General features: G+C 49.4%; 4 protein-coding genes across 4 annotated transcripts; 3 read left to right on the forward strand and 1 right to left on the reverse strand.

The window, feature by feature from the left end:
- Nucleotides 1–4,804: 4,804 nt before the first annotated feature.
- DEU56DRAFT_759746 (uncharacterized protein) lies at nt 4,805–5,820 on the forward strand (the record flags this gene model as incomplete). The annotated part of the gene is made up of 5 exons (XM_041350350.1): nt 4,805–4,836; nt 4,875–5,017; nt 5,101–5,263; nt 5,498–5,655; nt 5,717–5,820. The coding sequence occupies 5 exons, from the start codon at nt 4,805–4,807 to the stop codon at nt 5,818–5,820; spliced, it is 600 nt and encodes a 199-aa protein (XP_041203965.1).
- Nucleotides 5,821–6,110: 290 nt separating this feature from the next.
- Nucleotides 6,111–7,440, reverse strand: DEU56DRAFT_597424 (uncharacterized protein). Its single transcript, XM_041347003.1, has 3 exons — nt 7,210–7,440; nt 6,948–7,154; nt 6,111–6,883 (listed from the first exon to the last, which is right to left on the reverse strand). Exons 1-3 carry the CDS (start codon nt 7,280–7,282, stop codon nt 6,333–6,335), a joined length of 831 nt encoding a protein of 276 aa, XP_041203966.1. The 5' UTR covers nt 7,283–7,440; the 3' UTR covers nt 6,111–6,332.
- Nucleotides 7,441–8,433: 993 nt separating this feature from the next.
- On the forward strand, nt 8,434–10,806 carry DEU56DRAFT_827749 (ZIP-like iron-zinc transporter). Its single transcript, XM_041354402.1, has 15 exons — nt 8,434–8,611; nt 8,668–8,800; nt 8,857–8,881; nt 8,951–9,026; nt 9,094–9,212; nt 9,262–9,561; nt 9,619–9,633; nt 9,698–9,867; nt 9,923–9,925; nt 9,992–10,122; nt 10,185–10,243; nt 10,296–10,338; nt 10,388–10,431; nt 10,484–10,542; nt 10,595–10,806. Exons 1-14 carry the CDS (start codon nt 8,504–8,506, stop codon nt 10,494–10,496), a joined length of 1,239 nt encoding a protein of 412 aa, XP_041203967.1. The 5' UTR covers nt 8,434–8,503; the 3' UTR covers nt 10,497–10,542; nt 10,595–10,806.
- A 139-nt stretch (nt 10,807–10,945) lies between these two features.
- Nucleotides 10,946–12,557, forward strand: DEU56DRAFT_827752 (NUDIX hydrolase domain-like protein). The gene is made up of 4 exons (XM_041354403.1): nt 10,946–11,116; nt 11,170–11,554; nt 11,713–11,784; nt 11,877–12,557. The coding sequence occupies exons 2-4, from the start codon at nt 11,440–11,442 to the stop codon at nt 12,098–12,100; spliced, it is 411 nt and encodes a 136-aa protein (XP_041203968.1). The 5' UTR covers nt 10,946–11,116; nt 11,170–11,439; the 3' UTR covers nt 12,101–12,557.
- The last annotated feature ends 765 nt before the right edge of the window (nt 12,558–13,322 follow it).

Genomic DNA, 13,322 nt, shown 5'->3' on the forward strand with positions numbered 1-13,322 from the left:
CCATCCGGTGAGAACGAGACTGAGTAAACCGCGTCAGTGTGCCCCTGCAAGGGCTGACCCAATGGCTGTCCTGTTGCTGCATCCCACAGCCGGACAGTGTCATCCCAAGAACCAGACGCGATGCGAGTACCATCCGGTGAGAACGAGACTGACGAAACCGGGTCAGTGTGCCCCTGCAAGGGTTGACCCAATGGCTGACCCGTTGCTGCATCCCACAGCCGGACAGTGTTATCCAAAGAACCAGACGCGATGCGAGTACCATCCGGTGAGAACGAGACTGAGTAAACCGCGTCAGTGTGCCCCTGCAAGGGCTGACCCAATGGCAGACCCGTTGCTGCATCCCACAGCCGGACAGTGTTATCCCGCGAACCAGATGCGATGCGAGTACCATCCGGTGAGAACGAGACTGAGTAAACCAAGTCAGTGTGCGCCTGCAAGGGCTGACCCAATGGCTGTCCCGTTGCTGCATCCCACAGCCGGACAGTGTCATCCCAAGAACCAGACGCGATGCGAGTACCATCCGGTGAGAACGAGACTGACAAAACCGCTTGAGCGTGCCCCTGCAAGGGCTGACCCAATGGCTGACCCATTGCTGCATCCCACAGCCGGACAGTGTGATCCCAAGAACCAGACGCGATGCGAGTACCATCCGGTGAGAACGAGACTGACAAAACTGCTTGAGCGTGCCCCTGCAAGGGCTGACCCAATGGCTGTCCCGTTGCTGCATCCCACAGCCGGACAGTCTTATCCTCCGAACCAGACGCGATGCGAGTACCATCCGGTGAGAACGAGACTGACGAAACCGGGTCAGTGTGCCCCTGCAAGGGTTGACCCAATGGCTGACCCGTTGCTGCATCCCACAGCCGGACAGTGTTATCCAAAGAACCAGACGCGATGCGAGTACCATCCGGTGAGAACGAGACTGAGTAAACCGCGTCAGTGTGCCCCTGCAAGGGCTGACCCAATGGCAGACCCGTTGCTGCATCCCACAGCCGGACAGTGTTATCCCGCGAACCAGATGCGATGCGAGTACCATCCGGTGAGAACGAGACTGAGTAAACCAAGTCAGTGTGCGCCTGCAAGGGCTGACCCAATGGCTGTCCCGTTGCTGCATCCCACAGCCGGACAGTCTTATCCTCCGAACCAGACGCGATGCAAGTGCCATCCGGTGAGAACGAGACTGAGTAAACCGAGTCAGTGTGCCCCTGCAAGGGCTGACCTAATGGCTGTCCTGTTGCCGCATCCCACAGCCGGACAGTCTTATCCGCCGAACCAGACGCGATGCGAGTGCCATCCGATGAGAACGAGACTGACCAAACCTCAGAAGTGTGCCCGCTGATCACGGTCTGAACAACTGTCCAGTTCAGATCACGTCCGGATGCCACATGAAGGTTATTGGGAAACCTCGCAGTAAAATTGGAAGCTATGGTGGAGTTGATGGGAGAGAATGGCAGCGCTGATAAATATAGATGTGGTGTGCTGTGCAAAATCATGCCGCCGAAGACTTGAATGAATCTTTGCACATCCATTGCGTTGGACCGCACATCTTTGTATTCAGAATAGCCCTGTAGTTGTTTGTGAGCTTTTCATCGACACTGCCTAGTAGACGCGTGCTCACCTTCAGCCACTTGCCAAGGAGTGGAAGCACGGTAACTGCGCCGCTGAGTGCATTGAGAATACCAAGTACCTCGATCCAGAAGAGGAGGCGATCGTTGTGGAAGAATGATCTTATTTCCTTGGCGAGCTCATTGTGGAAGTCTGATGTTTGAACGTGGGTAGCCCAAAATCGGCAGGAATAGGACAGTTGGGGGGAAATGTATTTTTTGACTCGTTGGGGCAGCTCGGTGTCTTCGGAATTAGGGAGGTATGACGACTTCAAACCGCATATATTGAAGCGAAGGCCATGTTCCATCACTCGAAGTGATGCAAAAGCAAGGTCATGTTGTACATCAGACACCTCGACGAAAAAGTCGCCGCTGGATGATTTGTCTGTCAGGAAGTCGCGGAAGGATGCATGAAGGGGTCGAATGGCGGAACGTGAGTTGGTCGTGCCGCTAAGCAGCGATCCCATATGTCTTATAATATCCATGCTGTCATGTTTGCTTCGGTCTGGAAAGTGGCTTCGCATGGCATTAAGGGAGTCGAAAGGGAGTGGTTCAGCTGTGCCAAGGATCTGTCCCATCACGGAACGAAACCCTGCCAGTGCATCTTCGTACTCGTCACCGTCATATCGATCCCTGTTCATAATGCCTTTCAAAATGATCTGATATATATCGTGCAACAGGTTTTTCTGCTTCCCTGCACTGCGGTTCATGACAGCATTGAAGCGAGGCATTTTGTGTACGCCAGCAGGGGTATCCTTGATGTATCTGCAGGCAAGACGCGCCCACTCGAAGAGTCCATCGGCTTTCCGAGCAAGGGCTGCAAGATGTTTGTCTCGAAAATCTGATAAATCTTTCAACTCCTCAGATACGAAGGCGTGAATGTCTCCCTCCACGACTTCTGGTCGAATATCGTCCATTGACAGCCGTAGAATATGATCAGCACCCTCAAACTCCTGTGCGATGTCGTGAAGCGGGCGAGAGGTGACGAGAATCCGAAAGTTGGATGGAAGTTCGGTGATTTGGGGAAGTCCTTTGTCCTGAAGTCTACCGGCAAGTATGCGGAGAAGGTTACGCCGTGTCTCCACTCCACCACTCTCATCCAGCGCTTCAATCACGATTAAAACAGGCCCTACACTTGACGCAGAGAACTTCTTCAGTGGGTCCATGAGAAGCTTGCGCCACTGCTGGATGATGTCTGGCGTGGTCTTGAGGGACTTTGCATCCTTGACGGCACCTGCCAATGCTCGTTTCATCCCCGGATCGCAGTCAGCAAGGTCCTGTGCGATTGTGGAAAAAATCTTTTCATGCCGACGGTCTGCTTCTCTATGCTTGTCGAAACAGAAAAATGAACCAAGCCCTCCCGTCTCGTTGAACCAGTTGGCAATCGTGTGGGCGATGGCTGATTTTCCCTTGCCTGCAGGGCCAGATAGCCACAGCACACGTTGGGCATCATCTTCACTGTTGTTGATCCAATCCGTGATCTGCGACAGAATGTCCGTGCGTGTCCCTGGTAGGCATTGTTTCGTGGTATCTAGACCTGCGCCCTCTGCATAAGCCATGCCGCTGAGATCCAGTGTTTCACCTGGAGGTGTGTAAGTAGATGCAACGTCGGAAGCATCTCCGAAACTTACCCGCGCGTTGGACGAAGATGGCAACGTCCCGATCAACTTGGTCCCTGAATTGTTGCATAAGTCCGTCTAACACGTCACTGTACCGCTTGATCGTATCATCTGTTTCGGAGACAACATTTTTCTTCAGTCTGATCCCTGTGACGATGGTTGAACATTGAGAATATGTAAAGTGTGATAATTCGACTACTCACAAAAGTTCTTGGTTTCTGAGTAATCCCTGATGAAACGGGCACATTCTTGAGTCTGCTGAGCGATCCGTCCGACAATAGTGTGCATGGACGAAATCTGGCGAAGAGTGTCCTCTTGGGTCATGAAGCCGTAAACTTGTTCCAATTTGTCGAGAAGGCCAAGTACCGATTGGTCGCGCCCCGCTTGAGCGAGAATAATCTACATGAAATCATAACTTTTGAGCAGGAGACAAAACTCTGAGCGAACCTAACATACTTTGGATGCAGCAGACAGCACACCCAGCGCCATCTTTGCGTATGGATGTACCTAAACAACAGGATCAGTTCTGGTGCGATCAAGAGAAATGGTCCATACATTCGCAACCTGCTCAATGGCAGTATCAAAAATTTTGAGGGGTTGGAGATAAGTGGTCTGTAAATTGTCTGCGGCATCGAGACCGGCTGGGGCATTGTTGGCGGTGGATGCCATGAGACTGGCATGCCCCCCGAGTGGTTTCATGCCTTTCGTACCCTCACGGGCACCCTGAAGTTCAGCATCGACCAATCGAGGATCAGTACCTTCCTCCGGGCCAGAAGGGGCAGCTTGAACCTGTGCAACCGCCAAAATTCAGAGAGAGAAAGAGATCATTCGACAATAGTACCTTCAAAGTAGGTTCTTCGGACAGCCCTTGGTCCACGCGGCTACTGCGATTCTCAGATATGGTGGTACGCGGATGCGGTGTGTCCTTGGTGCCTGTGAGAAGTACTGAAGGATAACAAGTTTGAACACCTACCTCGATATTCTGATTCGATGAAGCATCTTGAAGGCCAACGTTCGGGACCGCAGGGATTTGGTCGCGGGAGCGCTTGGAGCGTTTCTGCACCCATGTCAGCCATATTCAGAATCAGGACACTCATAACTAGTGACTCACAAAAAGCTTGTTTTTCATGCCTTTCGTAAGTTTCCCCATGGACTGCCGGAGTCCGCTACGGGGTTGGCTCTGTACGAAGAACGTGTCAGAGGCAGCAATGGATTTCATGATCCACAGCGAGTGAGCTCACGAGGCTACATACCGAGCTTTCACCACTGGTAGCAGCTGCTTCGCAGGCTTCTGGGGGAGGATCTGTCCTACGGTCTTTGCTCATGACGAGTGGTCGATTAGTGTGAGCGAAGTGTGGGTACAAACAGACGAAGGGAGTTTATAGACTTCTCAATGTTCTCATCATACGGCACGAGCCGAATAGCCTTGACGGCAAGCTTCAAAGCATGGGCGTTTGATTTGATCCAGTGGCGCTAATCATAATCAGCCACAGTGGGATTTGGTGAAGCCGAAGGAACGAGGGGGCCGCGGCATTGTCCGACGGTCATTCTACAATCATTGCGCATAATGAATTCGCTAGCATGATTCTGCCACGCAAGCCTTCGTACTTGAAGTAAGTACAGACAATAGGCTAAATGCATGTACAATCAGAGCAAAGTTCAACTTGAAATGCGAGTCAGGCCTCAACATGTTCTGCTTGAAAATCTCCTCCCACTTCGACGATGACCAAGACTTGGATGAGGCTGCGGCGCTCCTTAGAGAAGCATCGACTTTGCGCACAGTCGGTCACCCAGGTCGGTCTAGTCATTACTCTCTCTGTTTGCTTCGAGCACTGTGGTAATGACGAAGACTTGGATGACGCTATCGTCCTTTACAGAAAAGCATCGGCTTTGCGCCGAGGAGGTCACCCAGGTCGGCATGGCAGTTGAATTTCAGTGCTATCAAATTGCCAGGCTTGATTATAGAGCATATTCGAGGCGTGTTGGCCCACCACATTCCATCGGGCGCGCGGTGGTAGATAGTCTTCTCCCAGGTTTTCGGTGCGTTGAATGACGTTGAAACTCGTTGAAAATACCTTTTCTACCTCATTCCTGGCAGCTGTCTGTATTCTGCTTAACTCCCATCGTCAGACGTTCAAAATGTATCTGTCTGCTAAAACTCATTGCTCCACACGTCCGCTAGCACATGTTACTCGACTTACAATATTCTTCTACCCTTTCAGCGTGCTCAATCACCATCGCGGCTAACATCGTCGATATCGAGCATCTTTTCAGCAAATCCCTTGGCAAATCTCGCATCTCCCTATCTGATACTGTTGTTTCGTATGAAACGCTGCAAGATGTGAATTCCTTCCAACCCTCAAAGTCTGACCCGCCTGGGTGGACGCGGGTGACTTGGAAGGATGGGAGTGTGCATCATAGGGATGAAGAAGGTCGGTTCTGTTTCTTTCGTCCACTGTGTTTGATGTCGTCAATTAACTCTATACTCAACAGACACAGGATGGCATGCTGTACCTGATAGATGGCACCGTCGTTCGAATCCGATCATAATTCCCATCGCGAGTCGCAGATATGAAGTCGTCCGGTGCAGCTGGTGAGTGTATTTCTACTATCCTGTCTCGGAGGTCGCTGCCTCAGTCGTCACGAGCACTGCTTCGGTCCATGCAAGTTATCTATTGATATCTTTCAAATGATCTGTGCACATCAGCGTGCCCCACAAAAGGTGAATCAAAAGTAACATAACTTGCATGTGGGTCACCTTGTGTCCTACCACTCTGTAATCAAATATACTTTGCCCTAAAATTTTATCACTTTTTGACACGTATATACCTTCTTACTCGCGTCTGAATTTGTAGCACATCAGCCACATTAATTATGCAGCGTTAGAATGACGTCGGATTATGTAAGAACAGAACCGGCAGTAAGGTAAGTAGCACTGAAATGAGGCTTCGGGAATGATAAGACTTGATCGACAGAGGAGTTAGGTATTATACATCCATGTAACGTAGATGAATGGGGACCTACTGCGCACATAGTACACAAAGACGTAGGAAACGATAGAATCCACGAAAACAGTCCCAAAACAGTCCCAAAACATATTGCTGCATAATCAATACGCAACACTCACACACTTCCCCTCCCACTCCTGCCAATGCCTCACCACACCCTCCACGAGAAAATGCGCGACATCCCTCCTCGAAACAGTCCAACCGCACTCCCAATCCCCTTCTTTCACTCGATATGCTTCGCTTCCTTTACTTTTTATGTCCGCACGACACTTCCCATCAGTTAGCATCGCGGGCCGGATAACGACAACACTCTTAAGTTCCCCAGGATTGGGGATTCGGTCCGTCCAGTCAGCACCGGAAATCTCTTCGCCCGCGCTGTCCCTTGCTTCCCAAGTCCACCCTGCGCTATGAGCTATAGCTTCCTCCGCGCCACGTTTGTCTTTGAGTGGTACGGAAAGGAGGTAGCTATAGAGTGGTTTGATAGGGAGAGGGAGAGATTGGTGGGAGGCTTGCGTGTGGCCTGTAGACGAGATCGTTACGATCTTTGGGTGCGGAGATGGGAGAGTCTCGAGGACGTTAAGGAGGGATTGGGTAACGAGGTTTGGTGGGGTGAAGGTGAAGCCTTTTGTTAGTGAGAAATGGGGTGTTCCGCCTGGTAGGTTTATGGATGAGTAAAATATTGACTAGCTTGGAATTATGCAATGGACGATACGCACCGACTGTGAAAATGAGGAAGTCGACTGGTCTGGTATAGTCTCCTTGCTGATGCTGAGCCTCGGACCATGCCCGGCGGACATCGCTCTTCACGAGAGCATCACCTTGGATGAGGCGGGCTTTACCTTGCTTGATGTAATTTTGAATCACGTCATCCTGATCGAAGACTCGTGGTGAGCGCAGGAGGAATGTAACGGTAACGCCGAGATCTGTTGGCACAAGATGTCAGAACATGTTAGGTGTCAAGGAAAGGGGTTATTTAACCAAGGAGCCGGACAGCAGAGTAATAGCCTATGTTTCGTGAACCTCCAATGACGAGGGCTTTGAAATCTTCCATGAAGCTAGGTGAGTATAGTGGATAAGGAAGTTGCGTCGAGGATAAGTATCAAGGATGTGGGCCTGCTACCAACGAGACACCCCCTTTTAAGCAGTTCCATGACATGACGCGACCAAATGCCTGTGACTTGAAACGCGTACCCTACCTATAATTGTGTTGCCAATCCAACGCTGTGCCGCGCAGCATCAAGCCAGTCTGTGAATCTGAAGTCCGAAAACCACTAGTGCCGTCCCTGGTACCTCAGAAATCGGTCTGACAGATCATTCTGGTCTCCAGGACGCTGGGCACAGCCTCAACGAGTCTGTGTGGAATCTATCATGCAACAAAGGAAGCAAGATGGAGTTGACTTGTCAAGGAAACTGCAGCTGAACCGCTATCTGTCGTCTGTGTTACACACCGGCAAACGCGGTGCGAGGGTGTTTGGTTACCAGCTGGAATTTGAGACGCATAAACTGACTCAGAGACTAAAGTATCGAGGTACCATGTTCCATCAGCAAAATCATCAGCACGCTCATGCGAAATCAATCACCAGAGCAATAACACTTCAACTTGCGATGCCCATCGTCCGAGATAACCTCTCTTAGAGACCGTTGTAGATCCGATCATTCACGCATGATTTCAAGCGGAAAATCCCTGCAACGAATATTTTTACCATGGATTCTCCAACATAGTATTAAGGATATCTGGTTTTCAAGTCGCTGGGCGCAAAGGGACGCTGGATGGTAAAATTGAGAAGATTTGGCCGCCAACTTGAAGTATGACTTACCCGCTAACGCCGGGATTGTCCAACATCTGCATGCAGTTTGTTAAAATCCTGTACGTACTCCCAAAGCACGTAGGGCAGACGTCGAGCACATCAAGACGATGAGCCCATCAGCGCGTTGAACCAAACGAAACGTTTCGAAATTTTCACACGCTAAAGCCATGGAAAATCTGGGGTAAGGCTGTGATATGCTTTGAAGTCTCTCGTACACCTCCCAGTAATGAATACTCTCCTTGCAGACTATGGGCATGGCCTTGGACATTAGGGTACATCGAGACTCGGATGGTTTCGATTTTTCGAGATTGGAGGCTAAGCTATGCCGCCTGTCCACCGCCTGTATGATTCAAGATGTTGGCCAAGAAAGAACACGTCGCAGCGGCCTTCGGAATTATCCGATGCCGTGAAAGCCCACTCATTTGTCTTTCATAACTCACTACATATATTGCTAGTTACTAGCCATGGCCGCTCGTTTTGCATCTCGCGCGTTGGTACTCGCTCTTTTATTATGCTCGGTGTGCGGTCTTGTTGTCGCCCTAGAGAATGTACAGGATTCCCTAGTTGTTCGGGTGAGCATCTTGCGTGTAACCCTCTCATATGTGAACAAACGTGTCTTGTGGTCCAGGAATCAGAAATACACGAATGTCCTTCCGTTGAGAAGCTCAGTGCTCTCAAAATTGCTGTGGAGGATGAGGAATCTCCAATAATGAGACAAGTATTTGCGTGGTTGTTCCCATTTGGCCCAGGATGGAACTCAGGCAAGGGGTTCTCAGTCTAGTGGAGTCCTCCCCTGATGCAACTTTTGTTTTACCAGTGCTTGGGACATTTTACATCAGCTCGTGCGTGTGTCTATTCGTTCCTCCATCTATCCAGGCCCCAACTCCGCTGACCTTTAAACAACGTTTTAGGGTGCCGAATTTTATTCTTGCATTTATTCCCGCGGAGATCCATCCAGACACGCTCAATACGATGACCGCTTTTGCTGTTAGTATTCGTTATTGGCTAAACGCTGTGGGGTGAAAGGCCAGGCTCTTGCTCACAAGCTCCACAGACTGGAGGTCTTCTTTCTGACGTTTTTCTCCACCTTGTCCCCCATGCGTTCATGGGAGAACATCAAGATCCGGGCGCTCACTTCGTAATGGTCGAAGAGAAGAGAAACATCCTCATTGGGTATGTTTGTATGCGAAACGTACCTGCATGCACTCATAATACACACAAGGCTAGGTATTTTTGTTGGATTCGCTACCTTTTTCGTCATGGAGAAAACATTAAGAGTGCTTGGGGGCGAGGATGGACACGGTCATTCTCACACTCATTCTGAATCTACTGCCATATCTGCAGATTCTGCGCAAGCATCTGGAGTGTCAACCTCCTTGTCACCTGATGGTCTTCGATCACGAGGATCGGGGAAACAAAATGAAGTAGATCACCAAGAACACGTCGAACACGCCCATGCTGCAACGGCACCTTCGAAGCTCTCAGCGTATCTCAACCTATTTGGTGACTTTGTCCACAACATGTGAACTCCTTTTTTTGATTCTTGCGTGCCTTTTTCTGATGCCTCGCTTTCATCTAGCACAGATGGATTAGCGTGAGTGTTGGCTTGCGCACGCGCGCGTTGTGATTTGATAGTGGCTGACACCTGCTGGTATCAGCATGGCCGCATCGTTCTATTCTTCGCCACTCATTGGAGCTACTACTACTCTTGCATGCTTCGCCCACGAAATTCCCCATGAAATTGCGGACTATTCTATTCTAGTGCGTAGTGGGTTCACCAAAAGGCAAGCAATGCAATCGCAGTTCTTGACTGCCATTGGTGCATTTGTGAGTACATCAGTTTTTATACTCAGATTAGAGTCATGTGTCAATTCTAATGCTTCTCGATAGGTCGGGTGAGTATAATCTTGAAATTTATAGCTTCATTGTCGATCGCTGACCAAGCGAAACAAGCACATTCATGGGAATCGCCATCCATAATTTATCGGCGTCCGGCACAATTACAGAGTCATTGGACCTAGCCGCAGGGGTGCGGCAAGACGCTTCCGGGATCTTGGGTACCACTGTACAACCAGCGGATTTGGTGATTGCACATCATTCTGTAATCTAATTTTTTTTTAATTCACGGGACGGTGGGTACTATAGGTAATCCCATTTGTGGCCGGTGGATTTATGTACATTGGAGCCGTCGCGGTGTTGCCTACGTGAGTGACATATTGTGATTGTGTTTCTCATGATTTATCGCACCACCGTCAGTCTGCTAGCGGAGAGCAAAAGCGGCGCACAAGCTCTGCGCGAGGTGCGGTCATTTATCTGAATTTTTGGATAATTTTCTGACTATGCGGCAGTTCGGTGCGATGGCCTTTGGCGTTCTTTGCATGTTCTTCGTAGCGTAAGTCCGCTGATGAAAATTCTGTGTGATTCTTGAATGATTTGGTTCTTAGATGGAACGAATGAATGTGATCGCACGTTTATTAATCGTTCAAAGCTTTACTTGTCACTCGTACGTTAGTCCCATTGCAGATGGAGATTCGGAGGCTGAACCCCGGGCACAGAACTCATATCCGCACGTAAATATCATATATCACGAAGGTACCGCGCACAGATTGTTCCAAGGACCCGTGACAATCAAGTGGAGATGGTGCTAGAGTGTAGACAGTTATGCCGTGAATAGCTTATATATACCATTCTTCTGATACACGATGGGGCGTCCACAAGAATATGGGAAGGTTCATTTGGATGTTCATTTTGCTGAAGGAAGGTGGACAAGTAAGGGGATCCAGGGGTGTAAGCTACGGCAATAGTGATGCATGCCGTGTGGATGCCGGCGAACGTGCGTGAATTGGTGGTACTTCCGCTTTTGTACATTTTTGGAAAGTCTAGCTTCGTAATTTCATTCAGTCTCGGCCAGTTTCCACTCAAAAACTTGAACCTGTCTTCTCCTTTTTTTTTCTTTGAACAGTACTACTGGACTCTTCTCATCCATATTTCTCCACAGGCCAACCATCCATCCGTTTAAATTCGCATCTGTTCTGCACTCATCCCTAAACTTCTGGGCACCTCCTAGGACAATCCAGGTCCGGTCATGCTTACTGTGTTTTAACGCTCGCCACTGATAATACTCTCATAGTTGACTGTCTCGTGACACCGCGCCGGAGTGTTATTCCGGCCAAACCTTCTCCTTTATATACGTGGACGTGGACTAGAACTGCGTTGACAGTCAACATTCACACACCTCTCTGCCTCCAACGTTATTCTCCGCCAAAAGCTGTTCGACCGTGGAGTCAAAACCAGTCAAGCATTAGTCAAACATTTGAATATCGCCATCCGGTGCTTTAAAGCATACCGCCAAGTTATTTCTACTCTCGTCTTCTTCTCCTCTCTCTTCTCCATCTGCATCATGGGCACCAAAGGTCGCGAAGTCCCTCGTGTCGTATGCTGTGCCATCCCATTGGCAAGCACTTCCGGAAAGGTCCTTGTTATAACAAGTCGCAAACGACAAGATTTATGGGTTTGTAAGTTCATCATCATTTTCATCAACTTTTTTGATTTTTCGCAAAATGTGTGGTGTAACATGTCGCGTGACGCAATGACGCGTCTTTAGCATTTACGCCCTTTTTTCTTCCCGGTTAGAATATTCTGCTTACTCGCTGCATTCCTATCCTCCCCCTAGTGCCTAAAGGAGGTTGGGAGTTGTCGGATGTTACATTAGAGAGGGCAGCCTCGCGGGAAGCCTTAGAAGAAGGTCTCAACCTTTGTCCCTCTTCCGTCTGTTCATCTCCTGATGATCATCCCATGCTATTTTTTCCCAAAATTATTACCGCTTCAAAAATCCAGCGGGCGTTCGAGGCAACATAACTCGATTTGTGACGACGATCAACTCGCCCTCAACAACATATCACTTTTACGAACTCGAAGTCACGACTCTCGACAAGGATTGGTTAGAGAGCCGGGAGCGGAAAAGAGAGTGGGTGGATTATGCCGAGGCGTTGAAACGGATCGCATGGAAGACCGAGCTTGCGCAAGGGCTTTCCCTCTCGTCGTTGGCGCCACGGCGGTAGTCAAGGCTGTCCTGCTGTGGAGACCACACCGCCACTTACAGGAGATGATTACCGCCAATGCGGTCCACGAAGCTCAACCACGACAATGAATCTGTCTGTCGGATACAGATCGCTAATGGTTGCAAATTGGCATGCTTAGATCATCGCCGTCATCTATACTTTACTCGTCCCACTTTAACGATACCACCCTATCCCAGCAGTACTGTGCTCTTGTTTTCACACTTTCCGCATCACAACCCACTCCACTCCACTCCACTCCATCTGGTCATTCTACGTGCATATCTTGCTATCACATGTACCCCTTATTCAGCCTCGTTGGCAACGTCATCCTCGGCATGCCCATCATTCGTCGTGGTAGACTTCATGTTCGCGGACTTTGCTTAGTATTTTATCACGCTATAGATGTAGTTAGCTTTTTCATCAAATATCGGCGTTCGCTCATATATGCGTATGTTTGATCTCGTCCTCGGTGGGAGCAAAAATGATACTCGGGCGGTGCGTTGCCTTTTTGTTATGCGGGACGGATCTCCGTATAATTACATTTCGACTTACCATGCTTCCACTGGCAGGTGTGTCTTGGATACGAAGGCTTTTTTTCTCTCTCTTCTCTTGGCTGTGCCGAGGAGCTTCGTATCTTCGAATTTTGTCCTTCGCGGTGGGACTCTCAAGGCACATTTGTGTAGGACGAGAGGACGCCCCTTCATGCCGAGCCCTGGGGCACATGGTTTACATCAAACAATGCACAAGACATATGGCAGTATAGCCTCAGGTGCACAGAAACGTCACGTTGGCATTCATATGCCACCATCTTGGCTCCAATCAATCCCTCTCGTCACGATTATGTCCACCCCCCTGGATGGACTTTTTCGAGATGATCGGAGTGAGCAAATTGTTTGGCCAAGAAACGTTTTTTAATTTTAATGCAAGCCTTCTTTTTTCAAACAGGGATAAAATCAATGCTATGTAGTTGACCGAGTGCCGAAACGTTGTTAGTGGGCATGTAATTGCACACAAATACGGCGCGACCTATCTTCACAGAGGAGCAAGGACGTGGACCACGTTGTCCTTCTATTTCAGGGTTGCTACGTTCATCAGCCTGGCCAAGCCTACGTCAATCTGACTGTTCAGGGAGGTGGTATTTTAGTGCTACTTATGAGCTAGGGCCATCGATAAAGCTCGCCACACATCCACCCTTTGCCACTATATTATCATCGTGTGGCTA

This window comes from Suillus clintonianus, assembly GCF_016758775.1.
Source record: "Suillus clintonianus strain FC179 chromosome Unknown DEU56scaffold_99, whole genome shotgun sequence".
Classification (NCBI taxonomy): Eukaryota; Fungi; Basidiomycota; class Agaricomycetes; order Boletales; family Suillaceae; genus Suillus; species Suillus clintonianus.